We start from the raw sequence: 21,652 nt of genomic DNA, 5'->3' as shown, positions 1-21,652 counted from the left end.
ACAAAGTATAACTGTGCTATATATAAAGGAAAAATCTAGAATTTTGAGGAATCTCAATTCTAAGAAGTTCAAAAATAAGGCAGCCTCCCTCTTCTCTTCTTTCTCTTTCTTTCTCTCCCCTCTCTCTTCCCATCATAAATCGACAACAACCCATCTTTCAACTTCGTGTTGAAGTCTTTCTGTTTCATTGATCTTGAGTTCTGGGTTGGGTCTGTTGTTTCTTTTCAGTCCACCCATGGCGGTCGAACAGAGAAACAACGAAAAAAGATGCAGAATCCCCATCAGTGGCTCATTTGAGCTCACAAACAATGAACTAGACCCATTCAAATAAACCAATCGCTCCGAATCGCAACATTCATCAGAGTAAAGCAATAACTGCAGAGTGATTGGATTACCTTGAAAAGGAAGCGCAAGGGATGGTCAGAAGATGCGGAACAATGAACCGAAGGGTGGTTTAGAAGGGGAGTCAGAAGAAATTGGGCCACATCGGCTTCTTGATGAAAGAAAGTACAAGGCCCATGGGCTTCTTAATGGGTATAATTGGGCCGAGATCAAAAGGTCACGTGCTACGTACCCAGCCCAATATAGATAATATGTAAATTGTCTTATATGCCCTCAGGAAAGTCAGTCGGCTACGCAACCAAAAGAAGGGCTATAAAAAGACACGTGGAAAGATCGAGGAGGGTTATAAAAAGCAAGTCCCAGCCTCCTGAATCACAGAACCTCGAACCCTTGATCCGCATCGCATTACGAATTACGCGTCGCGGGTCTAAAGAGCACAACAAAAGCGCCGTGAGAGACGAAGAGCGATCTCTTCAAGCCCTAGATCTGCTTCCTCTTCTCACTCGCTCTGTCGGTCTTGCTTCTCCTTCGATCTTCTTTCTCCATCTAAGGTATGTTTATGTGTTAACGATTCTTCCTCGTGTCTTTTGATTTCGTTTCGATTGTGTTTTTAGGGTTTTTTTTCTTTCTAATCTATTAGGTTAAGTATGGTTTCCGACGCGAGTAAGAAGAAAGCGGCTCAGAAGAAGGCGGCTGCGGCAGCCAAGCGTGGAGGAAAAGCAGCGGCGGCGGCTGCTTCTTCCAAGGCGGCAGCGGCGGCGGCTGAATCACAGAATGGAGTTGATAAGTTGGCCAATGGAGTTGACGCTCTTCAGTTATCTGATCGGACTTGTACTGGTGTGCTTTGTTCACATCCTCTCTCCAGGGATATCCGAGTAAGCCCTAGTTTTATTCTAGAATCTAATTCGTGTGTATCTGGTGATTGTTTTTTGTTTTTTTAAGAAAAGAAAACAACCGTGGACTATATTACTTGAATAATACCTGGGAGAATATTTTATTTTACTTTTGTAACATGTTTATTCTTCACATGATACTTTTCTTGCGTCTTGGTTTATAAATTTTTCTTCGTTGTATTGTTTTTTCCTCCATTGGATTTAATTAAAATAGTTTCTTATAAATGACGCATATGTCGGATGATGCACAGTGTTTCTCAAGTTCGAAAGAGGACTTGTTGGATTGTATGTTTTTAACCTACGACTCATTAGCATATGAAAATTGATTTTTGGTCGTTTAATCGATTTTTCTTTGTTACGTTTGGAAGTAATGTTGTGCCATTAGGGAAGTGTGAGCGATGAAGCTGGTAATTATTTCCTTACAATGTGTGCTTTTTGCAGATAGAATCTTTATCAGTTACCTTTCATGGGCATGATCTTATTGTTGATTCTGAGCTGGAGCTCAATTATGGCAGGTTTGCTTATGATTATTACCGGCATTGGTGTAATTCTATTTCCATATAGATTCTCATGGTTAAGTTTAATATTTACAATTTATTTTTCAGACGTTATGGTTTGCTTGGATTGAATGGATGTGGTAAATCTACACTTCTTGCGGCAATAGGTTGTCGAGAGCTTCCTATTCCAGAACACATGGATATATATCATCTTTCACGAGAGATTGAAGCTTCTGACATGTCTTCACTTGAGGCTGTTATAAGTTGTGACGAGGAGAGGTTGAAGTTGGAGCAGGAGGCAGAATCCTTGGCTGCACAAGTATGTAAATAAAATTAAGTTTCTAGAATCTAAAAATTTACTTGTGCTCATTATCTGTTGTTCTATTTTAATTTAGGATGATGGAGGTGGGGAGCAGCTTGATCGTATCTATGAGCGTTTGGAAGCATTGGATGCAGCCACTGCAGAAAAACGTGCTGCTGAAATCCTTTATGGTCTTGGGTTTAACAAGCAGATGCAAGCGAAGAAAACTCGAGACTTTTCTGGTGGTTGGAGGATGAGGATTGCCTTAGCTCGTGCCTTATTCATGAATCCCACTGTGCTCCTACTGGATGAACCAACTAATCATCTAGGTATATTTTATTTGTTCAGTGGTATTTTTTGTGTAAATGTCTAGATGGGACTCTGGTTGGCTAGTCATTTTGGTTCATGTTTTAATAGTCCCGTGCTTTCTGCTATCTTTAACTTCCTTTGGTGTGAACGTGCTCTGGCTATATAGGGAGGTTGGGATCTTTGCAAGTACTACTGCCGAAACACAATGAGTCCATTAGCGTATCTTATCTAGCTAATTAATTTTTTTGTTTTCGTCTGTCTGATATTTATCTTTTTAATTTTCTCAACTGCAGATCTAGAGGCTTGTGTCTGGCTGGAAGAAAATTTGAAGAAGTTTGACCGGATCCTGGTTGTGGTTTCGCATTCCCAGGACTTTCTTAATGGTGTCTGCACAAACATTATTCACATGCAGAACAGAAAGTTAAAGATCTATACCGGTAACTATGATCAGTATGTTCAGACCCGTTCTGAACTGGAAGAGAATCAGATGAAAATGTATAAGTGGGAACAGGATCAGATTGCTTCCATGAAAGAGTATATTGCAAGATTTGGGCACGGGTCGGCAAAATTAGCTCGTCAGGCGCAAAGTAAGGAGAAAACGCTGGCAAAAATGGAGAGGGGTGGGCTTACTGAAAAGGTGGTGAGAGACAAGGTTCTTGTGTTCCGCTTTGTTGATGTTGGGAAGCTTCCCCCACCGGTTCTCCAGTTTGTGGAAGTAACGTTTGGCTATACCCCTGACAATCTCATCTACAAGAATCTTGACTTTGGAGTTGATTTGGATTCTCGGATAGCTTTGGTTGGACCCAATGGTGCTGGAAAGAGTACCCTGTTGAAGCTGATGACAGGGGACCTGGTTCCTCTAGATGGCATGGTCCGACGACACAACCACCTCAGAATTGCCCAGTTTCATCAACATTTAGCCGAGAAACTGGACTTGGAAGTGTCTGCTCTCCAGTTTATGATACGAGAGTACCCAGGAAATGAAGAAGAGAAGATGAGAGGAGCAATTGGGAAGTTTGGGCTCTCCGGCAAAGCTCAAGTGATGCCAATGAAGAATTTGTCTGATGGGCAGAGGAGCCGTGTTATATTTGCCTGGTTAGCATGGAGACAACCCCACCTATTATTGCTTGATGAACCCACAAATCATTTGGATATCGAGACCATCGATTCATTGGCTGAGGCACTGAATGAATGGGATGGAGGTATGGTTCTTGTAAGTCACGATTTTAGGCTTATAAACCAAGTGGCCGAGGAGATATGGGTGTGCGAGAATCAAGCTGTAACCAAATGGGAGGGTGACATTATGGACTTCAAGGCACATTTGAAGATGAAGGCTGGATTAGCTGATTAAAGCTGTAAAATCGTGAGTTTACCTTATTAAAATCTCTATACCATAGACCGTGGCTTAATTGTGTCTCATCATATTTCGCCGCAGCTCGGCCAGCATGTGTGCTTGATGTGCCGACACAACAAGCCAAAGGTCTTGAACACTGATGATGGATGGGGCTTGGTTATTGTTTCGAGCCAGGAATTTTAATGGGCGTAGTAGGTAATTAATGTTTTTGTTTAATCATTCAATGTTACCCCCTATATCTTTCAGTTGGTTTTTGAACCAACTAGATAGAGCTATATGATGTCTAATTATTTATGTTTAGACAGACAGCATGCGACTACAAACAGACAGAGTCTTATATTTTTGGTTTTGATTTCTTATTTTGTCCAATTTGATTCACCCGAGCTTACCTAAGTAATGTAGCAAAGCGAGCTTGTAATCAATAATATTTTGAGATTTTTGCCATATGTGGGTCGGAATTTTGGTGTGCCATGAAAGCTCTATTGTTTTTACCATCTCTTGGATGGAAAGAAACGACAAAAGAACTGCAATGTCCTTTCCTTCTAAACACGTATGTTGAGATGAACAATTTTTATATCTTCGAATAAACAATCACATCCCGTATGAAAATATATTTGTATATCAAATAGACGACTACATCACACCTGTCCGGTTAGGTCGTTGGCAACGGAGTAGCACTAAGTTGCGCTAGCCATCCTTTTGCGTCCTTGCCATGTGGCCCTATGGCTTTTCTAAAGTTCATTCTATTAACGTGGATGGGTTGTGACTAGTAGTCGTAGGGAAAGAACAAAGAAAAGAAGGCTCAAATTTTTGCGAGGAGCCAAGTGTTAGTTTCGTGATTGTACCGACGTCAATTGATGGAGAATTGTTCTTTCTAACTCGGTCACGGTGGATCAACAAATTAACTTCATAGTGTTTGGATCTTGTTGTTTTTATTGTTCCACGTCTTTCATAGTTTTGACTTCTGTCTCACATCTTGCTTCTCATGTAGTAGGTATGTGTAATGTTGAGTGTAACTTAGCTACAGTGATGTACGATTTTTCTGAGATATACAAGAAACATGGTTGTAGAGTGTTCATTTTTTTGGTGGTGTGAAATGAGGTTATTTATAATACTTTTAGTGCTGGTGTTATTTGTTTCTAATGTTCAATATTATAGCACAAATTTTGACTTAAACTTGGAAGTGCCGTTCCGTGGACATTGGATTTTTCTTCGAATAACCATCAACATGATTGACGTAGATAAATTGAGATATGGTATGAACAAGATTAAATTGACCACAAACTTATTATACTTGTTTTTATGACGTGAATTATGATATATGAATCCATGCCTTTGGTAGGACCTTCATGATTGGTGGGACAATAGTTAATTAAAACAACAATATTTAGATTTAGTTGAAAAGTTAAATATTTTTCGATTTTTATGATTTGTACTCATTCATCCTTTGCAATTAAAGCAAAGGAAATAGCTATTTTAAATTTAAGAATGTTTGATATGATAGCTTTGTAGATTTAAAATTCGATCTTCAAAGCAATATAGATTAGTAGTCTTGGACTAAATATTCTTGAGTTGGTTTAATAATTAATAAGTATTACTATAATTGAGGACTTGAGGTTTGAACCACTGACATTCAAAAAAGAGTATCCATACTCCTCTCGGATCTATATATGTATGATTGTTACGATAATATTAAATGAGAAAACAAAGAATGTACTTACTTTTTAACTACAAAACATCAGAAACCACAGCTTATTTATTGGATCTAAACATTTTTCCACACAATTTAAAGAGAGTTGAAAGAAGAGTAACCCAAGAAAACAACAAAAAATAGAAAACCACCATTTTTTTTAACACAGGAGAATACCAAATTGAGAGTAAAATCACACCAAATTATTAAACACAACACAACTGAGAAGAAGAATGAACATGCTACCAAATGGCCATAAAACTTTGATTAGCCATACTCAAAATACCAAATTTTCCATTTGGTGAAAAGTTTTACAAAGGCCATGAAGAGTTGAAGCCACAAAAAAACAACCTCTTGATAACTTCTTTGGGTCATTTCAATAGCTTCAAAACCCCCCATGGTTATACTGTTTCTCCAATCTCACTATCACCAAATGCACCCATTCTCCTCATCCTCCTCCTCTTCTACCCATTCCTCCGCCAAGATTCGCTCGAGCTCGCTCGGTCGACAAGGTACCGTCAGCGCCCCTTCATGTTCAAATCCATACTCCTCGGCTGCAGCCTCTAGAAGCCTCAAAAATGTCGGATTCGTCAAGCAACTCAATGGAACGACAAACCGTTTTGGCTCCTCGGCGTCAACCGCCACAACCGCAAAATGCCCTTCTTTGACGTCTTCTGGTACCAGAGTACTCGATCCATCATCCCCGACTTCGTCATCACACTCATCTTGACCAGAATCGGACCTTCGCCCTAAAGAGAGGCTTCTTTGAAGCTTCCCAACAGCGGTCTTGAGCTTTACAATGCCATTTTTCTTCTTGGCTATGGTCACAAGCTTAGCCATCTTGAAACTTAATGGCAATGTGTGGAATAATTCTACAAAAAGTTTGGTCCTTGTTATGTGGGTGTTCGATGAATTTATATTATGGTGTTCGTGGGTTGGTCAAATAATTTAAAAAGATCGATCAAAATAGTGAAATTGAATGGAAGTTAATGGGATATTTAATTTTTATATTTCTCAAAGGAAAAAAAAGTACAAAAAAGGAAAACTGTGATTGGACAGAGATACAAGTTTTGGAGTTGAGTTCGAAGACCATAGCATGTGAGTACGTCACTTTCAGCATTCCATGAAATGTCTCAATTGTTAGTCATGTCTGTCTCTAAATAATTCCAGATCCATTTTTTCCTCTCATATTTTACTGTAATTTATCTATTTTCATATTAGTAATCTATTTCCATTCAAACAAATAAATGGTTTTTTTCCCTGCATGGTAAATTGGATCGAGTATAATCAATAAACATTGTTCTAAGAGTTCATTAGGGATACATGTAAGGTTTGAAATACCAGTGTAGATAAAAATATCACAACATCTCGATAGAGAAAAATAGAAATCTCAAACTTAAGTCTTGGATTATAGAGGTTGATTACAAGGATCCCAAATATGTAAAAACGTCATGAAGAAAATCTTAAAAGCATTGAGAGTAATTGTCTATATTAACAAGATGCTTCTATCTTTTTCGTGGCTTAGTTATAATTATTTTCAAGTGAAGTGCGTTTAGTTTGAAAAAAATTCTACTTTGTTAGTTAATGCTTGTTGGGATATAATATTTTTCACTCTTGGAAGCAATATAAGATAAAGTAGATAATGCAACTTTAGTAAGAGATAATGCAAGGAAATATTGAATCCAACTTCGGTTTATGCATTATAGAAAAAGTTTCTTCTCTCCTTGCAGGTTGAAAAAAAGGTACAAAATGTTTGGTAATGTTTTGTACCAGTACACTAGGCATGCATTTGCTATATAAAATAATTTAAGAGATGATCCATTTGATCACTAATGTTGATTGTGCTTGTGCTTGTGTTGTGGTATGTTTTTTAATTGTCTCCCAGTCCAATAAGGGTCAATTATATCTCATTTGGTCTTTAACTAATTTAACAGTTTTTTCTTGTTTAATTATTATTGGTTAGAAGCATGAACACACACACACACACAAACATATATATATATATATATATATATATATTCAAAGTACTACACATGCAAAACTATATAAAAATTCTATCATTATCTCATTATCCTTTCTCAATCATATAAAAATCCAACTTATTAAGTAATTAATTAAGGTGGGATATAAACAAGAAAGGAATTAGATTATATCCAATTATATTATTCAAAAATAAAATTACAACATATGTACTGAAATATGGAGTACAATAGAAGAAAAATAATTCCTTTTGCTAAAATGAAAACAGTACATTACGAAAATATCAACTATAGCTATTGTACCCTAAAAAATTCTTAAAATAAATTCATTCCGTTGTCATAAATTTAATGTCTATTTTGTCTTTTTGTACTTATGAATAAATAAATACAGAAGAGTAATATTTAAGTACAACAAAGTACACTTAACACATACTTTCATTCTTTTACACGCACGCAAACGAAAAATAATAATAAATCATTTTAAAAAGATTTCATATGACATTTTTTAATTTGACAACTACCCCAATTATACGGTGTCAAATATACAATAAAAAGTATAAACTTCAATAATATAGTAAGAAGTTGGTGTGTGTAATTTAAACATATTTAGGTAGTATAAGAAAAAAAAAAAATTGGGGTGTGAGACATGCATATGTGGAAATATGTGGAGTTAAGGGGCCCTTGTTAAATTTTATATTTTTTTTCAAATGTTTCTTTCATTGGTGAAAGTATTCCAACAAAAATCAACTCTGTAAGGCCTTTTGCACATGCATGCGCGGTTGCATGGGGGAGATCTAACTTAGCTGTCACATTATTATATCTTTCTTAATATTAAAAACCCTATACATAACTGATCCATTTTTTTCTGGACCAATTTAAAATGAAATTTGTAAATTTGATTGTTATATAAAGTGAAACAAAAATCAAACGTATATGATAGTAAGGAATGAGAATCAAAGCCAATTGTCTTGAGATTTTGTACCTATAGTCATTCTGCCTATATTATGTAAAGAATGGGTAATATACACATGTGTGTATACTATCTAAGGATCTGGGGCCGGCCGTGCATGTATTTTGATTATTATTGTTATTATTTGTGTAAATGTTTCCAATTGTAGGTTTATTTAGACCAAATAGTGAAATCAATGTTAGACGACGATTTAATCAATATCATAATAATAATAAGATACAAACCAAAAGATAGAGGAGATTCGAATGGATTCATCAAAAGAAGTCAATTTGGACCCGACACATCCCATGAGGCACATGTAGGCCACTTGTCTGGCCCTGATCTCGAAAAGGTAATTCGGAGGGGTCTAGGTTAATAGCTTTCAAGAAAAGTAAGCTACTAGTTTGCTCTTATAACTAAGTATTGGAGGGTGTTGTGACAAACACTATTTAGAACTTCCTCTTTTTTGTTAGAATAATGCCTTCTTTCATAAACTACAAATTTACCAAAGATCTTAGATCATTTCTAGATTTTGAGGTCAATAGTTTTAAATTTAATTACTTTCACCCATGAGATATTGAACGGTTTTCATTCAAACGATGAAAACACAAAATAAAGTATGAGTACAACTATATTAACATTTTTAGTAATTTTTTCTACAATTTTAAAACTAATATTTAAAAGTTTTCCGGGTGATAGATGATGATTAAAAGTAAAATTGAAACATTCCAAACATGATGTGTTTCATCAAATTAAGGAAGGTGTAGTATATATTATTATCCACCTATACATGTTGATAATAATAAGAAGATTTTTGTGTTGAATTGAAATCACTTGAGATCGAGCTAGCCATAATCTGAATTAAGATCATACATACATAAGAAGATTTTTGTGTTGAATTGAAATCACCTGAGATCGAGCTGGCCATAATCTGAATTAAGATCATACATACATACATATATATACATACATACATACATACATATATATACATACATACATACATACATATATATACATACATACATACATACATATATATACATACATACATACATATATATACATACATATATATACATACATACATACATACATATATACATACATATATATACGTACATACATACATACATACATACATACATACATACATAGATATCTATAGATACATACATAGATATCAATAGATACATACATACATACATATATACATACATATATATACGTACATACATACATACATACATACATACATACATACATAGATATCTATAGATACATACATAGATATCAATAGATACATACATAGATATCAATAGATACATATATACATACATATATATATACATATATATATACATATATACATACATACATATATACATACATATATACATACATATACATATACATACATATATATACATACATATATATACATACATACATACATACATACATATATATACATACATACATATATATACATACATACATACATATATATACATACATATATATATATATATATATATATATATATATATATATATATATATATATATATATATATATATATATATATATTATATTGGTTTTTGGTTTTTCTTGGCAAGTTCCTGTAAGTGTTGAACAACAAAGAAAATAAGCGTTTTGGAGTTTGTTGGAATTTCATGTCTGAATACTATAGGTTATGGTATCATCTCTTTTTAACCTAAATATTTTGTTTTCAAGTTAGGAGACAATATGGGAAGGACCTGTCAACTTTTTATTTATTAATGTACCTTAATTTCTAACATAATCAAACTGTTTTTCTTTTTTTTTTTTTTTTTTAATTTTCCCTTTCAATTTCTTTAAAAATATAAAATATAACGACGATCAAGAAGATCTTAACAGAAGTTTGATTAGATTGCTTTGATTTTTTTGTTATTCTAGTCATTAAATACATTTGCTAATGTTTAGTGTGTGGCTTTATATACATATATAATATTATTAATTATATAAGATTTCAATCCAAGACTAAAATTTTACTTCACTCTTTTCTCTAACGTTTTCTTTCCATCTTTAGTTTAGGTAGTCCGAGAGTTGCTCTAGGAAAAATTCAAAATATATAGGTAACTTCAAGTTTTAGAGGATTGAAAAATAAATGAATGCAACAAAGTTTCATATTTCAAACCAACTAATTGGGTTGAATTAATTATAGTAAATGAAAAGAATCAAGTTGAGCGTGATAACCCCGATGATCTTCAACCTCAAGGGTCGTAAGGCTACGTTGACATGCATGAAAAGTGTTAACTATCATAGGAAAAACATTTATAAAAGTAGTTAAATTCATTTTTATTTATTCTCTGATGTACTTACTTAAAAAAACAAATGATTCCTTCTGCTTAGAAATGAAAAAGAAAAGAAAAAGGAAAATTAGCAATGGGAAAGGGATGGTTGATGAAAGGTAAGAGGAAGAAAGATGTTGAGCGTTGGTAGAGAGATATGGATGGAGAAAGTATGAAGACACGTAGGATTAAATACAAGAGTACAGACAAGGCGTTGTACAACTACAACCGATCCAATCTCTTTAACCTCAACCAGTCCGGCCCACCGGCCCAATTAATTCCTTTTCAGATTATTGTCCCGCACCACATATGTCCCAACCCAACACTAAATTTATTCATTTATTTTCATAATTCCAACTCCATCCAAAATATATATTTATTAAAATCCTTTCATTCCAAAATAAGAGAGAGAGAGAGAGCCATAATTAATTCCCACCTTCCTCATAAAATTTCTGTCTAAGTACAAACTTTCTAAAAAAATCCAGCTATTTCATTAGTTCAGTTGCTTCTTTGAATCTTCACGTTTTTCTATTTTTTTTTTTAATATATAATTGTTTCCCTTTTTGTTTTATTTTCGATCCACTTCTTTTACTTGAACTATCCGGAAATTGGGTTAACAACTGCGATTTGGTTTTATAAAATTAGTCCATAGTCTTGCAAAAGAGATAACAGAAAAATTAAATCTAATTTCAACTCTTACATACACATGAGGGTAAAAGTATTATTATTGAGAAATTTAGGTCGGATCGATTTAAATGTATTTTGAATTATTAAAATGGGCAGACATGTTTTTTAGTTTGTGGGGCAGGGGCAGGAGATCTGGGCAGGGTCTGGGCCTTAACTGTCTGATTTAATTCCACGTGTGAGGAAGGTAGAGCAGTTGGGTGCAGTCCTGCCACCTTGACCAATCCAATTTAGTTAGAACGAAACGTGTCATCATTTTAATCTTAGTTTGAACGGTCAACAAATGCCACTAAGCATGGCCTTTTCTTTTTCTTTTTCTCCTTTCCTTTAATTTAATAGTGACTATTTTTCCATTTCATTCCAATATTTTGATGCTAAATAACTGCCTCTTTCTTTAATTAAGATCTTCTTCCAATAATTTTTGTTTTTAACAAGATTTTGTTACGTATAGGAATATTATGATTTGTATTAAATAATTTTAATTAGAAATTAATATGTTTTTTTATTGCCAAAATGAGCGTTTTGTATTATCAATCATATGGAGTTTTAGGCATGACCGATTCATTGTCTATATATATTTCGTAATATGATAAAATGTTTCTAATGTTATTTATTATTTAAAACACTTTCTGTCAAAAACTTTAAATGAAAATGATTTCTTTTTGATAAAACACTAGAATTCATGTTTATAGATTAAAAACGAAAAATTACAAGGTCCCAATTCGTGATCCAAAAATTATTTTGAAAGAATTTAGTGGAAAACGAAAATCAATTCTTCTTTTTCATTTTATTTAAAATATGTATGGAATTCCAATTTACAATTTTGAAATTTATATTTAAAATTTAAAATTTATGTAGCTGTAGATTTCAAAATACAATAACGTATCTTATGTTCACAATTTTGGAAAAACAACATCTAAAATCAAAGATATCGACAAGAAATTTCACATGTTTTTTAAATCATTTTTAAAAACAAGCATATCAAACAAGTTTTAATTATTTTTTATATTTTTTATTTTCGAAAAGATAAAAATAAAAATGAATTATAAACCAAACTGGGTCTAAGATTTCAAATGTAGTACCTATGCCATTTTTCATATTTTTAATTCTTTTTTTTTTTTTGCCGTTTAAAATTAAATTGGAATACTATGTAATGAAAGGGTATATATTGTTGGAAAAATTAATGTTGATCATTGTTGTGTCACGTCGAATCACTACCTTGAAAGCTAAATTTGGAGCGATCTTGGTATTAAATCGAATTCACCGATTGCTCCCCAAAGTTAACATAACCTCCCAACTCAAGCCTGCACTCGCAAGAGTTAGGATTGGAATCAAGACAAAACCTTTGTTCAGAGAAAAAAAAACTAGGTGTTTTTTTTTTTCTTTTTAAAGAAGAAGAACTCTACTGTCAAAATCCTATCATTCTCAAATCATTTCTTTAATATATATATATATATATATATATATATATATATATATATATATATAGAATAATGATAACCAGCAAAACAATAATAATAATAATAATAATTAATTTCAATTGAAACTTTAGTTATAAATCAGTACAATAATGGTCATTCCCCATGTATATTTTAGAACAATAAACGTAGGTGAGAGATTAATCCTTTGACCATTAGCAAAGAAGACCATACTAATACCATTAAGACAAACTCATTTAATTTATATATAAAAGTTAGCAAGTATATAACTTTTTTTAGAGAGAAAACAAGTATATTTTATTTTAAAAAAACTATTGTAAATAACAAAATTGTCAGAAAAATATTTATATTAGACATTAAAAAAGAAGATAAAACGTGTAACATTGATAAAAAAATTTAAAATTTAAAAATATTTTTATAAATATTTGAGTTCAAATATCACCCTACTTATAAAAGTACTGAGATGATAAAGATTATATCCATTAAAAATTGGTGTTTAAAAAGTGTAGTCTATGATTAATAAAATAAGGCAGCTCGACAAAATAAAATATCCGTCTAAGACACTTATAATATGCATAATTAGGGCAGAACAACATTGCAATGGTCCTACAAAAGTTGGCCAGGAAGATCAAACAACCAAAAACAAAAAAACGCCATATGAAACAATCCAAATTTATAGTAACATATGCATTCTTCTATATATGTTACATGGTTTTAAAAGTTTCTACTAATCTTACTAAAAACACAATTCTTACTCTCACTCCTCTAGTAACTATTTTCTTTTTTTTATTTTAGAAAAATTAGCTCTATTTCATTCAACTTTCTTATCATCCTTTTTATTAATCTCTAGTTAAAACATTTTTAACTAAATTTCAAAAATGAAAACTACTTTTTGTTCGGTTCATGTTTGAAAACCATTTCGTTTTTTTTTTCCTAAAAACAAAAAGACCATTTCTACCGAGGTTTAAAAGACGAAGTAAAAAATGTGAAACAAAATAGCTTTCAAAATATTGTTTTTGTTTTTGAATTTTGACCAGGGAATAAACCTTTGTATTTTATAAAATAAAATGGTTAATCAAACTGGGTTTTAATTGGTTTAATCAAACTGGGTTTTAATTGGTTTCTAAAAACAAAGAGATTTGGGGCTGGAGGAACATATAGGCTTAATTGTTAAAAATGAAAAGAAAATTTATTATCAAACGAGACCTAAATTTTAACTAACGTGGAAAATAACTTCGCAAAGATTAAAAGCAATTTGATTGATTGCTAAATACATTCTCAAGCATTTATGTTTAATTATTTAAGATTAATTTTAACATCAAGAAAATCACGTTAAAAACTAAGCAAAATTATAACAAAATACCTTGAATTCTTCTCCGTTTTTAAAATGCTCTTTTACTTTTAAAAGTTGCAATATTACTCACCAACTTTCACAAATGTTTCAAAACATCCTTAGAGTATAAATTCCTTAAAATTCAAACAAAAATCAAGACTTAAGAAATGGACAACGACTGTTGAACAAGAAATTTTGACAATTAAATCACATCACGTCATCACAGCAAAATTTTGATGATTATACTTTGATTGGATTTGGGTAATTAAGTTTTTTCATACCCAATCCAATTAAGCTCTAAATATAAAAATTGGGCGAAAGAAATTATGGGCTCGAGCCTGTCAAACAAATGGGTATAAGCCAGAGCCCACCAAGCAAATAGGCCCATGTCCACCTAAAGTCCATAAAATTTCTCTATAAATAGAGACATTTGTCATTCATTTGAGGATCTTTTGGTTGGAGGAAGAACCGAATATTTAAACTTGAAAAACCTCTCAAGACGTGCAAGTTTTTATCAACACCAAGATCATCATCTTCTGAAAGATTGAAGATTGGAAGATCAAACTTTCTTTGAATTCCAGAAGATTGAAGCTCGAATTGACTTACAACTATAACTTCCTAAAAATCGAAGATCGAAGAGTTCTAAATTTAAGTTGTATTTGAAAAAAAGCATAAAAAAACTAAATGCTAGAGATTGAATCCACAACAGCATATAAATCAATACAAAATTCAATTCTACGAATTACATTTCTCCTGAAATCTCGTGTGATCAACGACGACTCAAATTTTCGTCTAATGTCATTTTCTACGTCAATTCATATTTCAAGTTCCATTTAACTTTTAAATAACTTCTACTTATGACGATACTTTTTAAATAACATTTATAAAATCTAAAAGATAATATTGTAATTTTCGAAAGTAAGAGAGAGCGATTTAAAAGAAAGGAAGAAGTTGAACGATATTGCCAATTTTTGAAGTATTACAAAGAGTGATATTTTCATTCAAACAAAGATATGATGCTAACTATTTTAAATTCGATTTAGAAAAGATATAAAAAAGAAGTACATGCTTTTAATACATGATATTGAAAAGAGAGGATGGAAAAGTGAAAAAACAGTAGAACAAAGAACAATTATGTCCAAGAAGACAAGGTGACAAAATTGGTTGCTGGAGAGACAAGGCAAAGTGACACTGTCACGTGCAAAAGACCACAATTGATCATCCAAATACTTAACAATTTTAATTTTAATATTTAATGTTTATTAATGTTTTTGTAAGCCATAATATGAGCTGAATATGATTGATAGAACTCAACCAGTGTTTTTGTTCCAATCCTTTCTTCCATACCCAAATAGTGGAATATGTCTATAAGTCCATCTCAACATATATATATATATATATATAATTAATTAATTATTATTATGTGTACTTTGCTACTTTTATTCTCAATTATATTCCATATCCCTTCCCTTCCCTATTATTAATTAAGAATTTAATTAATTAATACTTTGTCACTTTTTATATATCATAATTATTCTATATTTGCAATGTTAGGGTTCCCAAGATTTTCTCCTTTTTTTCCTCTTGATTTTCTTTCCTTTCAAGTCAATCGACTAATAGGGTTTACAATTTTGGTCATTAGGAGTTGGATTAGGTTATATTTGTGGTATGAATTGTCCCATAGTTTGATGTAATTTTATATCTTTATATATATGTATATATATATTTTTTATAAAATTTAATGTAAGATTTTGTCATTGTATTATAGATTGTGATGTGGCATCAGGGTTTTGGAGGCTTTTCTACAACCATGTTTTTATGGTGTACAAATGTAATTATTTTTTAATTTTAAATTTTGAGAATATCATTTTGTCTTTTATGTTTACTATTCATATCTTTATACTTAATTTAAATTATCATAAACGACTGTTAAATATTATGGATTAATTTTATAAAAAAATAATTTTTTTAATATATATTTTAAAATTAACAGTAAGTTAATTGATTCTTTTTAGAAATTTGAAATTATTAAAGTTAAAACTAGACGACATTAATTCTTTTTTGATTAAGTTTTTTAGATAATTTTATTTTAGGAGCATAAATATCTTGATATAAATTTATAATCATAAAAACTATAACGTGGGATCTCCAGCAACAAAACATAACAATAATATATTATGATATTTTTCATTTTTGTAAAGATATTTTGTAATAAAGGAGAAAATGATTTGGCTTAATTGAAAAAAATATGGGAGAGAAAGGTGGGAAGAGGAGTATGATGAAAAAAACATAGCACTAGAGACATGCAGCAGCGGAAGAAATAGATCATGCTTTACTCTATATGCATCTAAACAATTTAGAAGTTAACATGCATCTACCATGCGATGAACCTAAACGAAGAGATAGGATGGTAAACGATGTACTTACCTTTGTAGTTCTCAACTTCTTATTTGGTCCAAAACTTTTTCTCTTCCTGAAAATCACGAGCAAGGACAACCACCAAGCTGATCTACTATGCTCAAGACCAAGAACGGAGTTGTAAGGCTCCATTATGTGCAAAGAGAATTTTAGAGAGATATGGGAGTCAATCGTTTAGGTGTTTTTCCAGAGAAAAACTCATCCTCTTTTCATTCGGTAATGAGAAGTTTTATATGAAATTTACATGCAAATTATTTCATATCTTATCAACACCTAATCAATTCATTAACTCTTTAATGAAATTAGTGGCTTCAAATTCATAATAATTTACCACATTTTCCATTAACCGTTAATTAATAAAGTAATTAACCAAATGGGCATTTTGGTCATTTGACCAACTTTAGTCAAAGTCAAACTTTGACTTTTCTTAGTCAAAAGTCAACTTTTTGACTTTTAACTATTTTTCCCGTCTTGACTAATTCTAACCTCCCGAGTATGAATCCGTATTCATTTTTCTAAAATTCAAATCATATTTGAATATAAATCTGGTCAAAGTTTAAAACCAACATGTTGACTTTTGACCGTTTTCTAAACTTTTCAAGTTTTTAAATATGAATCTTTATTCATATTTATTTAAATCATATTTAAACACAAAACCGACTTATATCTTATATATATTTGTCGGTTTCTTTCTCTTATCTTTATTCGAACAATTCGAATTACTTCAACATACTTGTTTTTAGTTGAATCCATATAAGCTAGTAGGGGAACCTAATGGACCTATAGATCATGGGCTCCAACGATTCGAGACTAACTGACTAAACTCTTTTAGACCAAAGTTAATCAACATTCATTAACTAAAGAGTCATTTCACTAAAGACTCTTAGCTGCACTCCTCTCACTATAGATATGTTTCTGTCCACCTGATATAACCATAATAAGTAAGTCGATCCTTCACAGGTTGTTCGTAATCTTGGCTGGGTTAAAATACCGTTATACCCCCGAGATTACATCTTGCTCCTTAAGACCCAATGATCCACTATTGAACAATTGGTTAAGGTCTAACCTATAAACCAGAATCCTTCTCGGGCCAATGAGAAGGTTGGGCCCCTTGTTCAAGACTTGGATTCAGTCCTTAAGGGAAGAACCTATCTACTATCCCAGAAGTGGGTATGAGCGAATTCCATCTTGCACCATATGTCCCTAGATATCTACTTAGTCTTACCCTTAAAATGGGAGGCTTATTAGGCCAGCGATGTTGAGCTGCCCTTACCTATGTAGGATCTAAGGATACTATCGAATGAACAGAAGTTCATAGTTAGCTTAGGATTAAGATCAAGTTACTTAGGTCATCATAATTGAAATGGTCAGTTTATAGTTTACAGTGTTATAGCTAAAAGTGACTACTTCGTGGTTCCAGTCTTATGCAAACCATTTACATAGGATACCCTCACTCCCATGTCTCTACATGAACGATTCAGAATTACATCGTTTGTACTAACTACGGAGCGGGCCGCATCCATAGTGTTTATCCAGAATAAGACGCCCAACCTTATTTATACACTATAGACCATTTGGGCTATTAACTTGAACTTAATCCATGTTTATGTCTCCACATAAAGTTCAATTCTTTTGAAAATATTTTTTTTTCAAAATTTAAATACTTTAAGACGGAATTCAAACACATTTGGTATAAAAATACTTTTTATGAAACAAAAAGTATATTCTTTTTATTGCTTTTTAAAATAAAAAATATATATTTTATACTTTATTGAAAACAAAAAATCTACCTTTTCTAGTCTTACTTTTCTTAAACTTTTCTTTCCCATCTTTCTCTATCAATAAAACATGAAAGAGAGGGAACAGTAACTTTGATACAAAACTAAGGGACTAAAAGTAGAGTAAATTTTCTTGAAAGTTTGGGAATGTGATTCTTCTAAGGAAGAATATAAAAAGAGACTTTAAATTTGAAACGAGTCCCATAATTTATTCTCATTTTAATCTACATCATTAGAATAACTAATAACAAATAAATGGATATTGTTTAATGTGGTTAATGAGTTTAGCCAATAAATCTCATATCTTTATAGCTTCTGATTTATAGGTACATTAGGCCCCTTACCTAGCTCATAAAGAGTACTGAGATTACTATATATTAATTGTAATTTGAAATGTTCAAATTTACTTTGGGAATTAATATAATATATAATGATATATTATAATAAAGTTTATATTTTAATTAAACTTTGTAATGTAAATTTAATTTTTGGATATGATTCAAAATTAATTTATGAAAGAATAAAATATTTGAATGAGTTCAAATATTAATGTAAATTAGATTTATATTAAAACTATATATTAAAGTTTTATTCATATATGATACACATTAAAAATATTAGTTACGAGAGAAATTTATATATGAATATGATTCATATTTGGATTAAATTAAACGATAATTTACATAAATGTAACAAAACCTAAAAACATTTCATGACCCATGTAACAAAAATTAAAAGCCCATGAAGTCACCATTGTATTTTCATAAATTTCAAATTTGTCCTTGAATATTGCAGACGATTCATTACTTATTTTTCTTCTTCTTTGCGATTTATTCATCTTTTTTGTAATTTCATCTCCTCTTCCAGGTTTTCTTTCTTCTAATTTTAAATGATTTATCCTTCTATTTAAATTTCTTATTTCATCTTCGTCATTTTTGACAAAAATCTTTGAAGCTATTTCACGATTGTTTTATTATTCTTCCTCATCTTCCTCATATTTGATAATATCAATATCATTTAAATATCATTTTATCAACACAATCGATTAACATGGTCAACATGATCGTTTACCATGGTCAACACGATTATTTAAATTTAAAACCTTTTTCCTATTGTTTAAAAAGAATTACACGATCGTCTATCATGATCTAAAAGATTGCTTACCATAATCAACTCAATAGTTTAGCATGGTCAACACAATTATTTACCATGGTCAACAGGATTGTTAGATTTGAAGTTTTTAACCATCATTTACATTAGACTACATGATCGCTTACCATAAGCAACACGACCGTGTTCCATGGTCAACACGATCGTTTAAATTTAAAGCCTTTTTTTTCATCGTTAAAAAAGAACTACACGATCGTAGGTCATTCATTTAGACTGTAATACAAGATCATTTAGAAGAAGACTACTCACATGCGTGGTTGATTAATAACATGTTGATTGGCGTATTTTTAGTATTTTGCCTTATGGGCCCGTTTACTTTTTTTTTTTCAAATTTGTTCTATATGGTGTAAATATTTTTGTGTTTTGTTTACTTTTAAAAAACTCTAAACTAAATATAGGGGTTATTTAAAAAATATAACAAAGCGACAAAATAGTTACACTGTATAACAATTCCGAAAATGAAAAAAGTCCACGGCCCACAACGGAAAATACAAAAAATACCCTGTCAACCACACCGTCAACAATGCGCGTAATATATTTGGTACATGATAGTTTAGATTTGGCTATTGTTTGGTCGACGATCGTTTAGATTTGGTCGCTAAACGATTTATTTTTCAATTCTATTGTTTAATTTGGTTATGATCGTTTAATTTAGTTACACAGTTGTTTTAATTTGGTTACACCATCGTTTAGATTTGATCGTTTAAATTTGGCTACTCAAATCTAAACGATTTTTTTTCAAAATTTGGTACACGATCATTTAGATTTGGCTAAACGAATTTTTTTAAGATTCTTTTAGTACACAATCATTTAGATTTGTTTAAACGATCGTTTAGATTTGGTTAAATGATTTTTTTGAATTTTTTTGTACACGTTTATTTATTTTTTCTACACGATCGTTTATATTTGGCTACCCCGATCTAAACAATTTTTTTTCAAGATTCTTTATACATGAATCCTTTAGATTTGACTATTTTTTTGTAGACGATCGTTTAGATTTGAGTAGATTTGGTTACCTAAATCTAAACGACGCAAAAAAGAAAAAGAAAAGAAGAAAGACGATAAAAAGAAATCGAGAAGAAAAACAGAAGCGCAAACATGGATTATTTAAAAAATGGCTGACTTCATAAGTTTTGTTAGATGGACCGTAAATATTCCCGTGGTTTGTTATATTTATAAAAATTAACCTTAACTATAAGATATTTAATTTGGCAATTAATTAATTTTGATTTAATTTAATTTGACTTTATTTAATTTGATTTTATTAAATTAAAAATATAGGTTATGTGAGAGATACTCATTTAGGGGTCTTTTCAAAAATATAAAAAATAGGCAAAATATTTACACTGTATAGAACAATTCGAAAAATGGAAAAAACCAAGAGGCACACCATGTAAAATATCAAAAAATGTCCCGTCAACCACGCTGTCAACAAAGCGCGTCTAATATACTTGCGATCGTTTAGATTTGGTTATTGTTTGATACGCGATCGTTTAGATATGGCTACAATTTATTCATCATTTAATTTTGTTACACGATCATTTAGATTTTTTTAGACAATCGTTTACTTTTTTTTACACCATTGTTTACTCTCTTTTTTTCCACAATCGTTTATATTTGGCTACTCCAATCAAAATGATTTTTTTTCAAGATTCTTTATACACAATCTTTTATTTTTTTTACATGATCGTTTACTTTTTTACACGATCGTTTACATTTGCTACTCCAATCTAAATGATTTTTTTTCAAGATTCTTTATACAGGATCATTTACATTTGACTACTCCTATCTAAATAATTTTCTTTTTAAGATTCTTTATACACGATCTTTTAGATTTTGCTATTTTTTTGTACACAGTCGTTTAAATTTGGTTACCCAAATGTAAACGATGTAAAAAAAGGAAAAGAAGAAAGACGATGGAAAGAAATCGCACAAAGAAAAGGAAAAGTAAAAAGACAATGAAAAGAAATCAAAGTGAAAAAATAGTAAAAGAAGAAAATCTATGGAAAAATTAAACGACGTAAATAAAGAATTGAAAATAAGAAAGATGATGACGATTCGTAAATACTTTGGTATTTTGTTATATTTACACAAGTTTTGGTATAATATAGCACAATAATGTATAAAATCTATAAGCACTAACTATTTTAACTAATACAAAATTCTTTGTGTTTAATATATAC

General features: G+C 31.1%; 2 protein-coding genes across 3 annotated transcripts; one reads left to right on the top strand and one right to left on the bottom strand.

Moving 5' to 3' along the window:
- Positions 1 to 594: 594 nt before the first annotated feature.
- Positions 595 to 4,140, top strand: LOC103502994 (ABC transporter F family member 1). Of its 2 annotated transcripts, XM_008467135.3 has the most exons (7): positions 595 to 893; positions 983 to 1,217; positions 1,677 to 1,750; positions 1,841 to 2,051; positions 2,128 to 2,362; positions 2,636 to 3,705; positions 3,778 to 4,140. In XM_008467135.3, exons 1-6 carry the CDS (start codon positions 610 to 612, stop codon positions 3,691 to 3,693), a joined length of 2,097 nt encoding a protein of 698 aa, XP_008465357.3. In that variant the 5' UTR covers positions 595 to 609; the 3' UTR covers positions 3,694 to 3,705; positions 3,778 to 4,140. The 2 variants fall into 2 exon arrangements, with proteins under 2 accessions (XP_008465357.3, XP_050947722.1); XM_051091765.1 differs by having other exon boundaries at positions 2,636 to 4,140.
- Positions 4,141 to 5,508: 1,368 nt separating this feature from the next.
- LOC103502995 (protein SMALL AUXIN UP-REGULATED RNA 16-like) lies at positions 5,509 to 6,238 on the bottom strand. The gene has a single exon (XM_008467136.3). The coding sequence runs from the start codon at positions 6,224 to 6,226 to the stop codon at positions 5,813 to 5,815; it is 414 nt and encodes a 137-aa protein (XP_008465358.1). The 5' UTR covers positions 6,227 to 6,238; the 3' UTR covers positions 5,509 to 5,812.
- Positions 6,239 to 21,652: the final 15,414 nt, after the last annotated feature.

This window comes from Cucumis melo, chromosome 11 (genome assembly GCF_025177605.1).
Source record: "Cucumis melo cultivar AY chromosome 11, USDA_Cmelo_AY_1.0, whole genome shotgun sequence".
Classification (NCBI taxonomy): domain Eukaryota; kingdom Viridiplantae; phylum Streptophyta; class Magnoliopsida; order Cucurbitales; family Cucurbitaceae; genus Cucumis; species Cucumis melo.
This window is presented reverse-complemented; position numbering and strand designations above follow the sequence as displayed.

Excerpts from the sequence above, each read along its gene's own strand:
- LOC103502994 (XM_008467135.3), top strand. The coding sequence starts at position 610 with ATGCCCTCAGGAAAGTCAGTCGGCTACGCAACCAAAAGAAGGGCTATA. Across the intron at positions 1,218-1,676 it reads CTCTCTCCAGGGATATCCGA|ATAGAATCTTTATCAGTTAC; the intron begins GTAAGCCCTAGT and ends TGCTTTTTGCAG. Across the intron at positions 2,363-2,635 it reads TGAACCAACTAATCATCTAG|ATCTAGAGGCTTGTGTCTGG; the intron begins GTATATTTTATT and ends TCTCAACTGCAG.
- LOC103502995 (XM_008467136.3), bottom strand. The coding sequence starts at position 6,226 with ATGGCTAAGCTTGTGACCATAGCCAAGAAGAAAAATGGCATTGTAAAG.